This window comes from Pungitius pungitius, chromosome 6 (assembly GCF_949316345.1).
Source record: "Pungitius pungitius chromosome 6, fPunPun2.1, whole genome shotgun sequence".
Taxonomy (NCBI): domain Eukaryota; kingdom Metazoa; phylum Chordata; class Actinopteri; order Perciformes; family Gasterosteidae; genus Pungitius; species Pungitius pungitius.
This window is the reverse complement of record NC_084905.1, coordinates 21,906,995-21,918,180: the sequence shown is the minus strand read 5'-3', so window position 1 is coordinate 21,918,180 and position 11,186 is coordinate 21,906,995. Positions and strand designations below refer to the sequence as shown.

At 46.0% G+C, this 11,186-nt stretch overlaps 2 protein-coding genes across 2 annotated transcripts; both read right to left on the bottom strand.

The window, feature by feature from the left end:
• Positions 1-3,073: 3,073 nt before the first annotated feature.
• Positions 3,074-8,825, bottom strand: afg3l1 (AFG3-like AAA ATPase 1). Its single transcript, XM_037450829.2, has 16 exons — positions 8,564-8,825; positions 7,695-7,779; positions 7,411-7,481; positions 7,167-7,316; positions 7,006-7,077; positions 6,526-6,650; positions 6,161-6,431; positions 5,941-6,078; positions 5,603-5,756; positions 5,413-5,520; positions 4,940-5,065; positions 4,595-4,705; positions 4,405-4,520; positions 4,116-4,316; positions 3,815-4,009; positions 3,074-3,704 (listed from the first exon to the last, which is right to left on the bottom strand). The coding sequence occupies exons 1-16, from the start codon at positions 8,693-8,695 to the stop codon at positions 3,429-3,431; spliced, it is 2,331 nt and encodes a 776-aa protein (XP_037306726.1). The 5' UTR covers positions 8,696-8,825; the 3' UTR covers positions 3,074-3,428.
• Positions 8,826-9,711: 886 nt separating this feature from the next.
• Positions 9,712-10,360, bottom strand: LOC119195690 (5-hydroxyisourate hydrolase-like). Its single transcript, XM_062562755.1, has 3 exons — positions 10,236-10,360; positions 10,031-10,166; positions 9,712-9,801 (listed from the first exon to the last, which is right to left on the bottom strand). Exons 1-3 carry the CDS (start codon positions 10,358-10,360, stop codon positions 9,712-9,714), a joined length of 351 nt encoding a protein of 116 aa, XP_062418739.1.
• Between the last annotated feature and the right edge of the window lie 826 nt (positions 10,361-11,186).

Here is an 11,186-nt window from a genome sequence, read left to right as displayed (position 1 = left end):
AAGATCTGAGACGAGCTCCCAGTGGGCGGAGTTAAAACGACAAGTGGGCGTGTTTACGGCTAGTGGGTGGAGTTAAATGACTATAACCTGATTCTGTCCTTTGGACGTGTCCCACTGGCCGTAACGAGCAGCTTGAGAAGATACACGTTACTGGAATGTTGTTTACAAAGTAGAGTTTTACATTTAAATAATTTCCAATTAAATAAAAAAGTAGGATTAAAAATTAAGGATTGAGATTTTGAGTTAATTCATCTATACAGTTTTTTACGTTTCACATTCAGACTGAGCCTGAATCATGAAGCCAGGACGAGATACTTGAAGCTCTGCGTGAGGTCAAAGGTCAACGGAAGGATACTGGCTGAATGTCATGTGACCAGTTACTCCTTTAGACGCTCACACAGGTAACGTGTGAGCGTCACATTTTACACTTTAGTGGGGTTTTCTGTAAATGAAAAAAATGATTCCACTTTCTCTTTAGTCTTTAAGACTAAATAATTAAAAATGGTGCGTTGTTACATTTGTTAAACAGCATTTATTTGTGTTTCAGGGTTAATTTAACATCTCTCATAAAAACATTTCAGATCTCAGAGCAGTTTGTTGGTGAAATAAATATTTCTATTAAAGTTGTTTTTTTCTTCGTAGATTCAGGAAACTGACGAGAGCCTCCAAATAATTCATAATTCTCTCCTTTGCATTTATTATTTAGTTCCTTGAATCTCTACAGCAGTTTATTATCAAACGTGCATTTGAAAGTGTGCTTTTACATTTTGATAAAGAATCTTTATTCAGATCTTTGTTTCTTGATTTCACATCAGAGGCTTTAATACATTACTTTAGGTCAAAGTGCTTTGTTCATAAACACCTTTTAATAATCCAATGATATAATTAACTATTTATGGACACAGCAGATATTAATATTAGGGCCGGGACTCGATTAAAAATATTAATCTAATTAATTAGAGGCTTTGTAATGAATTAATCGAAATTAATCGCATTTTAATTGCATAAATATTTGACCTGAGAACAGTGAGAAGTAATTTTTTCACATGGATTTTTATTTTTGTTCAACCAATTCCAGCAGCCTGAGAATCTATGAGAATTGAGGTTGGATTCAAAAGCATCAACAGGTGTGTGGTGGAACAGTGCAGGGGGATAGCAGGAAGGCTGAAGTGTGGAGGATCCTCAGTTCAAACCTGCTCTCTCAGAAGGAGGGTTTGGTTGCAGTCAGGGCTTCAAACTGTAAACTTTCGAACAGTTTTGAGGTTTAGTAAACAATCCCAAGGTCTAATACGAGAAACGGACACAATGAGGCAAGTGCTTGAATAGCACAAGGGAACAACTGAAGGGCTGCAGGCTCCAACCTGCTGTCTGAGGTTGTGGGTTCATGCCCCCTTCATGCAGACATCACTTCTGCTTTGAAAGAATTTTGAGGTTTGAGTAGCAGTCTCAAGGTTAAATACGAGAAACCAAAATGTAATTTGTGCATGGTGAGGTAGTGCAGCACAAGAGCTGAGGAGCTACTATCCTTACCCTGTAGGTTGTGGGTTCAAGCCCAGTCTTGGGTTTGAGACTTTGGCTTTACTTCAGGTTTGAGTAGCAATCTCAAGGTTAAATACAACAAACAAAGGATTGTTTAGTGTGTGCTGAATTGGCGCAGCGGAAGAGCTGCTGACATAAGCCCCTGCACTGCACACTTGAAGGTTGTGGGTTCAAGCCCAGATGTTGAAATAACAATTAAAAGAGTTTTAAAGTTTAACTCACATGCTCATGGTTAAATAGGAGAATCAAAGTTGCCAAAATGTGACCAGGACTGGTAGTGTAGGGGTGAGTGCAGGGTGCCAAAAGCCTCTGTGCGCACCGCCAGTGGGTTCAAATCCCACCCGCCAAGTCTTGAGTGCACTACCGCGGAGGTAGTAGTGGGGGCATTGTCCCCACTGGTTGTTTCAGAGAAGTGAACCCTGGGGGTTATGCAGAAACACAAGGCGTGTTCACTTGAGTTATGATGGCATTGTCAAAAATGATGAAGAAATCTTTTGAATGATGATGAATTGACTAAATTTGATGTTAATTGCTTTGCTTTTAGCACTTATTAGCCATGCTACATAGCCTATTAGCATGCTAATGCAGGGTTCCACCTTTTTGACGGGAGAGAAGGCCGGATGAAGATGAGCAGATGTGGTCACGCTGACATGAAACTTATTACAGCCTCTGAGGGCATTTTTCAAACCTTAAACTGACAGTCTGGCACAGGGTGTAGATTTGTTTACCCTTTTAAGTGCATCCACCCTCCAATTCTCTGTTACATTCAAATTCAACTCACTTGTGCCTTCACCAATGCAGGAAGGATGAATAGCATGGTTGATCCTCCAAGATGCACCAATCCGTCTCTGGGGCAATATCCCATTATGATTTTTTATAAATGTCAGTTACCCAAAACTAAAAAAGGATTTAGGAAGAGCCACCATGTCCCTTGAGGGTTGAACCCAGATAAGGTTTAAAGTACAGAAATGTGGGGCATTTGGCATTAGTGACAGGGACGTGTAGGTTGCTCCATCTAAGATCATTCCAGTCATGTCATGGGAAAAATAATATTGTGAAAAAAGTCAAAATATGTAGGGTCAAAAAAGAAAAGATTTTTTAAAAATAGGTACAACATTATTATAAAAAATATATATAATATATATATCAAACCAATATTTGTAAATAGTGATACGTTATACATATTTTTTTAATGTTTGGCAAAACATTAAACAAGCTGCGTCCTGCACATTTAACATTATTTAAGGTCATAATTCAAACAGAAGGACCAAACATTAAGTGTTATATTCTTTATAGTCCAGCTTTAACCAAAATTATTAAGATTACAAATGTTTTACTCAACATTTTATGAGATTTTACATTCAAGAAGAATTTTCCACCAAATACAAGATTGTTGATTTAAAATAATCACAATAGTCTGATTTCATCATCTCGTAGGTTGAGGAACATTTAAAATGAGCAGAAACCTTTCAAGAACTCAAATATTTGGTGTTTTGATCTTTACGATGAAAAGAAACTCAGTCGAGCTCAAACAGACGGTCGCTGTGGATTTATTATTCACAAGTTCATTAAAAAAGAAACTGAGCAAATAAATCACTTCTCAATCCTGAAAATATTTAAACCTGCAAAATGTTCTACATTTTTTTGCAGTAAAGTTCTCGTCAGCCGGGGATCAAAACTCTATAAATACAAATAACAACAATGAGCATCATTTACACTAAAAACCGTCTCCTGGAGCCACTTCCTGTCTGATCCTTCATTCCAGTCCTTGAAGGAATCATCTGTTCGACGGACTTCGCTGGTGGACGCATCGAATGAACCCTCGTTGACCTTTGACCTGCGAGCAGCCGGCTCCGTGATGTTCTTACAGCTGGAAGTTTCCCCCCCCGTTACACCGCCTGCTGTTTGTTCTGAGGGGGGCTGGTGGCCTCCTTGCTGCCTCCTCCCACCTCCTCCGCTTTCTCCTCCTCACCCCCCTCCTCCCCCTCCCCCCTCTCCTTGTTCCAGTCCCGGAGGCCCTCAGGGAGGCTGGTGTCCTCCTCGAAGCTCCCCGTCCCCTCCACAAAGTCCTCGTAGGTGGACTTCTCCTCGAAGGGCCGCGGACCGAGCAGCTCCAGCATGTCGGCCTTGTCCAGCACCTCCTTGTCCAGGAGGCGCTTCCCCACCTGAGGAGCACAGAGGAGGTCAGCGATAGCCCCTCCCACAGTTTGTTTTGTTTGTGTAGATGAAGTTCTTCTGAGGTTAAATGAGCATTAAATGATGCATCGAGTCCCACCAGCTCCACCAGCTCCTTCTTCTCCAGGATGAGCTCCAGCGTGCGCTGGTAGGCCCGGTCCACCAGCGCCCGGACCTCCGAGTCGATGAGCTCGGCCGTGGCCTCGCTGTACGGCTTCTCCAGGACCATCTCGCCCTGCCGGGGCAGGTCGAAGGACACCTGGCCCACTTTGTCGCTCATCCCGAACTGGACCACCTGGGAAGGGGTTACGTCACACTAATGAGATCGAGCGCGTCAGGTACCAAAACGTGTCACGTGAGCGTAAACAGGAAGTGGCCCAGCAGGCTGCTCGTGCACGTACCTGCGCGTAGGCGGACTGCGTGACCTTCTTCAGGTCGTCCTGAGCGCCGGTGGTGATGCGCTGGAAGAAGACGTGCTCGGCCACGCGGCCCCCCAGCATCATGCACATCCGGTCAAACAGCTGCTCCTTGCTGTACAGGTACTGCTCCCTGGGGAGGTACTGCGCGTAGCCCAGCCCCTTCCCCCGGGGGATGATGGACACCTGGGGGGGAGGGGTGGGGGGGCACGTCATGTACGTCCCGTCATCATTTATTTCAGGCAGAACAGATTCTCTCAGAGTCAAAGGTCACCTTCAGCAGCGGGTCAGCGTGCTGCAGGAACCAGCCCACGATGGCGTGCCCCGCCTCGTGGTACGCCACCGTCTTCTTCTCGCCGGGCTGCAGCACCTGAGTCTTCTTCTCCAGCCCTGGAGACACAAACACATGTTGTTGTTGTTGTTGTGGTGGTGGTCACACTGTGGGCAGCGCGGCGACGGCTGACCTCCGATCACGCGGTCGATGGCCTGCTCAAAGTGCTTCCCGTTGACCGAGGCGTTGAGGTGGCGAGCAGCAATGAGCGCCGCCTCGTTGCAGACGTTGGCGATGTCGGCGCCTGGAGGCGGAGCACAACACGTTCCTCTTCATCATTTATTATTATATTATTATTTAATCTACTCTATAACAAGTTGTAAATCGGCATATTTGATGAAATTGTATTTTAATACTTTGTTTCATGAAGAGATTCATCAGAACATCTCTATGTGACCCAAATCTCAGTAAACAGATTACAGAATATAATAAACTTTAAACTTTATATTAAAACTGCATCAAAGCCTCGGCAGCGTACCGGTGAAGCCCGGCGTGGCGGCGGCCATCTTCCTGGCGAGGTGGTCTTTGTCCATGTTGGGGTCCAGCTTGATGGGACGCAGGTGGACCTTAAAGATGGAGGCTCGGCCTTTGATGTCCGGAGGACCTGAATTAAAGAAAATGAAAAGGTTACTTGTTTGTTTACATGTTTTTTTTTAAGAAGCTGCAGCTCAGGGATTTAAACCAGGATTAAAGATCAGAACCGTTGATCAATTATTAATAAAAGTATTAATTTGATGTTAAAACTCACTCTGGAAGATGGAGCCGTCTTATTGGTGCTTAAAGTACATTTATTGTTACTTTTGATAAACGTTTAATCACTCGAGTAGTTTTCTGCTTTTCTTTTATTCATTAATTAACTAAAGAACTTTTGAAATAAACGCTCGACATGAAAAACGTCAACGACACTCTGATGTTTTAGAAGGACTTCGACCAATCAGCGTGGAGCCGTACCGATGTAGATCTGTCGGTCGAAGCGACCCGGTCTCATCAGCGCCGGGTCCAGGATGTCCGGTCTGTTGGTTCCGGCTAAAACCACCACGTTAGTCGCCGTGTTGAAACCTAAAAGGTAAAAACAACGGAAGCTTTGAGGAGAGAAGAAGACGTTTGAAACGAGGGCGCCGGAGGCGGAGCTTCTTCTCACCGTCCATCTCCACCAGCAGCTGGTTCAGCGTGTTCTCCTGCTCGCTCTGACCCCCGAAGTTCCCGCCGCCCCTCTTCCTGCCCACGGCGTCGATCTCGTCGATGAAGAGGATGCAGGGGGCGTTCTTCCTCGCCATGGCGAACATGTCCCTCACCTGTCAGGGAGGAGGAGTCAACTATGTCACGTGACTGTTGGTGAATCAAGGAGACATTCCATCAAAAGCCTTTTATTTATAGAGTTTAACCGAAGCGTTCACGCGCGATGCGTTCGAGGTCAGTCGGAATATTTGACATCCCCCTGCGGATGAGAAGGCGTCCAACACACAGATCTCCTCTCACCCTGGCGGGGCCGACGCCCACGAACATCTCCAGGAACTCGGAGCCGTTGACGGTGATGAACGGGACGTTGGCCTCTCCGGCCGTGGCTTTGGCGAGCAGCGTCTTCCCCGTCCCGGGGGGCCCCGACAGCACGGCCCCCTGGGGGAGACAAAGGGCCCCGTTCAGAACGCAGTGGTCAAGAGCTGCTTAAATGGTGAAGAAGTTCCCCGAGTGCGTGCACCTTGGGGATCTTGGCCCCCAGGTCCTGGTACTGCTTTGGGTTCTTCAGGAAGTTGACGAACTCCAGGATCTCCAGCTTGGCCTCCTCGCAGCCCGCCACGTCCTTGAACTTCACGTCGATGTTGTCCTTCATCATCTTGGCCGTGGACTCGCTCATGCTGAAGGGCCCCCCCTTGCCGCCGCCGGGGCCCCCGCCCATCGGCCCCCGCCGCAGGGTGAAGAGCAGGAAGCCGATGAGCAGCACGGTGGGAATCATGCTCATCAGGAAAGAGCTGGGATGAAAGAACATTAAAGAAAGACCATTAAAAGAAGGACAAACGAGCGAGATCACAAAGGTTGCCACGGCGACGGCGGCTCAACGCGCACCCGTCGCTCTCCGTGCTGTAGACGACGGCCGGGCGGCGCGACGGCTCCAGGCCGAGCTCCATCGTCGCCACCTCCAGGTTCCGCTCGAAGGTGTCGACGCTGCCGATGTTGAACCAGGCGTAGTTCTGCTCCACCGACCAGAGGAAGCACAAAGAACAACGTCTGAGACACATTTCTCTCTGGGGTCGTGATACTGACGTCGGCCACCAGGGGCAGAAGGAACGCTTTAAGGGTTTGATCTGGATTAAACAACCAAATGCACCATGTGGTTTGTTTCTTAACATCTTCAGATTTATGAATCTGCAATAAACATGTTTCATAAATCTTTAGGCTCCTGTTGTGTCTTTGTAGGAGGAATTTGAGATTTATTTCAGATTGTTACACATTTAGTGATTTAAACACATGGAGGCAGCTCTTTGTGGTCCCATTATTTCCGTGTGTTTGGCAGAAGAGGGAAATGAAACACGAGGTGGGTCTCACCGTGTCGGCGTCGGCCCCCGGCACCAAGATGACTCGGACGTACTGCTTGTTAACGACCTCCAGCCGCTCCACCTGCACAAGAAGTACATCCATGACTCACTTGGTTCTAACCAAAGTAGTTCCTTCCCCCATCAGTGGGACGCGCGTCCCGTCGTCCTCACCATGCCTCTGCTCACGTAGCCGTGCACAAACTCCTTCCAGCTGATCTCCCGCCCGGTGTCTCTGAAGTAGAAGAACAGCAGAACCGAACCGACGCCGGCCGCCGCGATGGCCAGGTACCGGAAGTCCTTCTCGTCCCAGGGGAAGTCTCCCTGGAGACAGCAGAGACACATGAGAGGGGACAGGGGGGCACGTATCGCACACACACACACACACACACACACACAGGTACACACACACACACACCTTTTGCATTCGGCTCCACCAGTCTTTTCCGCCTCTCTTCCCGCCTCCTGAAGCTCCGCCCCCTTTTCCATCTGGAATTCACATGCGTCCATCAGACAAACCTACTTTTATTTTGTAATATATCAGTTTTCACCCCAAGATGTCGCTTCTGGTATTAATCCATACGATTAGGATACTTTCATTTGTTTTCTGCTGCCGTCTGAATAAAACTTGATTTGAAAATATATTGCGCGGCGCTGAATGAGCTAAAAACGAGCAGCCGACCCTCAAACAGAAGATCTCACCTTTCGGCTCAGCGGAGAACAGTCGCCGCTGAAATGACTGAAACCGGCGACACGTCAGAAGCTTCGCTGGAGTCCGAGAGACGTTCTGCAAATAAATAAAAATGATGAAAAACACAAGAGCGACCAGAGAGAGTCATGAAAAAACTACAAGAGCTCGACCTCCACCGGGGAAGGTCACGGTTTTACAAAGAGAATGAATGAGATGTGGGCAACATGGTCCACATCCACTGGACCTTTATGTTTAATCACCACAAGGACAAATGTCTGTGGACAACAACCAGGTCCATTCTTCCTGCTGTAAAGAACTCTTTAGTTCAAATGAAGAGATTATTAAATAAACTTAACGACGATCCACAGTCATTAAAGAGAGAATAGAATAGACCAGTGGGACGTTGACAGTGAAGCTTTAAGACGGAGAAACAGTTCTTTGATGAAGCAGAGCACTAATTGTCCCTCCTGGTGGCTTTAATGGGGTGAAGAAAGACACCTGAACGGGCCTCATTATGACGTCATTATCTTAAATATAACTTCGCCAGCAGAAGTCTTACAAAGTGCGTAGCAGCGAGTTGTGATTTGCTGCATTTGACTGAAGCCGAATCAACAAGTAGGTTGTAATTCGCCAGGTGGGATGTTTCATGTAGGTTTATATTCTCTAATTATTTAGATATCAACGAAACAAACTGAATTTACCGATTTCACAAGCGGCATCGCAACTAGCCGGGCTAAAGTGCGTCAAATCCCTTCAGACGCTACTTTTACATCAAGTAGGAAACACAGGAAATAAATAACGTGTTGTTCATAAATGAACCGAGGGGTTCGTGGGCTTCTTGGGTTCTTTTATTCATCCGAAAAGCTGCGACTTCACTCACCGCTGCAGAGGAGGTCCGACACCCGGCTGAGAAGAGCCGTCCCGCGGTCACCGCGGAGAGCCGAGCCCGGGCCCCTCCGGCCCGGCAGAGAGGAGAGGCAACGGCCGAGAGCAGCCTCAGCATCTGAGACATCCTCCCGTGCCTCCGAGCGACGAAACCGTAGGGCCAAAACTTTACAATTTTTATCTAAATTCCTGCTCCGAACTTCATCGCATGGAACCAATTCATGTTATTGAATAACGGCGTGAAAAGTCAACGGGAGGGTGATGTAAAAGCCGGATGGAGCGTCTCTTTAGATGCCTGCTGGAAACCTTTACGAAGCGTCATTTATTTACTAATTATAACAAGTATTAGGATCGTACAACGGGTGAATACTACAATAAACATGACATATAACCGGTGTGACGTCACTTATTGATTTAATTATCTTTGACATTGCTTATTTACATGTAGGCATCAGGAAAGCCAGCACTGGGTCCTCATCGGAAACCTTCTCTCTGATTGGCCGAGAGAGAGAGACGTTTACGCCGTCTTCAACCGTCGTGTTACCAAAACACGGAATGACTGTGCGGTTTTCATTTTATTACTCTTACAAAATGACATACTGTAAAGGTAAAACTATATACTTAAAATATTAAAAATATTTTCTTTGTGAGAAGAAATTCATGTAATTAATTAGGTGGAATAAAGCAAAAATGAAGAATACAAATTAAGAAGAAAAAGGACAACCTTCACACTATTTTTTATTGTTGATTAGTCTGATTTCTTTTCTTTCTCAATTTTGTTGTATTATAACATAAGTTATTCTTAAAATTCTCAAAATTATGAAATGCACGGTACAAACGGTATATAAGTTCATCCATCAATTTTTCTAAAAAAAAATCATTATCAAAGATATTAAACAGCTGAAACAATCAAATGTATGAAATTTCTGCTCGGAAAAAAAGGTTAAATATTAATACGATTTAAATTTAGAATGAACCAACGATTTCAGCTTGCAGCTGTTTATATTTTTTGCATGAATACAAAGAATACAGAAATAAATAAAATGTAAAATAAAGTTCAATCAATGATGATGAGGTTTCAAAATGTTCATTTTACTGCAAATACTAAAGTAGACTGAGATGAAGCACAGTGCCCCCCCCCCCTCAGCTTCCCGTGTAGGTGCTGTAGGAGAAGCGAGTCATCAGCAGAGGGAGGTGGATCCTCTGCTGCTGGTCGCTGATGGAAAACACAACCTGGAAACACACAGGAACAAACACACAATTAATACTAATAAATAATTGTGCAGACCAGTGTGTCTGAAAAGATCCATGGGAACAAATCCTATTGTTTTTTATGTTGAAATGTTGAGTGATGTTTGTACTTCTTCTACATCTCAACACGAGCGTAAAGGATCCACTGAATTGAAAGAAGGAGCCCGTCCTGGTGACCTTCTAAGTGAACGTGATGAGTTCAGGGACTCACCTCCACGTAGGGGAAGAAGGACGTCCGTCCCCGGCTCTCCCAGAAGGAGCCCGTCTCAAAGCGCAGCTTGTAGGTTCCAGGACGCAAAGCCTCGCGGGCGCCGAGTCCAGAGCAGCGTCCATCTTCATCCGTGGTCCTACACGTGATATCTACTTATAAATAAATGCTCCTCTCTATGTAGTGATGAAGTGGTGAGGGTTCGTACCCCAGGCCCAGCAGGCTCCAGACCATCAGTGGGGGGTCCAGGCGGTGCAGACTCAGCGCCACGCCGGGCGCCGGCTCGCCGTCTGCGCCGTTGAGCACGTGAGTGGTCAGGAGGCCAGACTCCATCATCTGACGAGGTGGGGACAAGGCGGAGCTTTACCTGGGGGCCTTCAGGTGTATCGGCTGGGGTCCGTGGGTTAGGGGGAGGAGCTACGAGGGATCGATCTATCGACACAAGTTTCATTTGAAATCTTACAACTTACAAAAGTGTATCTTATACTCGTCTTTATAATGTCAGTCATTTAGGGGCGGGTCTAATGGCGGTGATGGACTTGTCCTCCAGAAGGAGGTCATCCTCACGGAGCGCCATGTTTGTACGGAAGCCCTGAGCAGACAAACATCTAACAGCAACCGATTAAATGACTCGTTTACTCCTGAAGCCCAGTGAGAAGACCCAGATACCAAAGAGGCCCCAACAGCTTCCGTCTGTCACATGACGCACAAAAACAATCCTGTCACATAGATTTTATCTTTTACTTTAAACATTTTAACTTCTGAATATAAATAATATAAATAAACTTAGAAGTTGAGACAGAAACCTTCATGAGTATTCGATCATCTGCTGATTCCCTCAGAGGTAAAAAGTGCAGCCTTACCTGTGTGTGTGTGTGTGTGTCTCTGCCCCTACTAGAGCACCACCTACCCAGCATGCACCGGGCCACAGGCCAGTGGTCACATGATGTCGACCCTTCAGTCACCATGTGACCACTCACTGATCGACGCCAGATAAACATCCACTGATTGAATCCAAAGCAAGTTATTGATTAATCAGTGTTGCTTCTGATGCATCTCTCTCATTTGTGTCTTTATTATTTGTGTCTTTATTATTTGTCTCTTTATTATTTGACTCTTTATTATTTGTCTCTTTATTATTTGACTCTTTATTATTGTT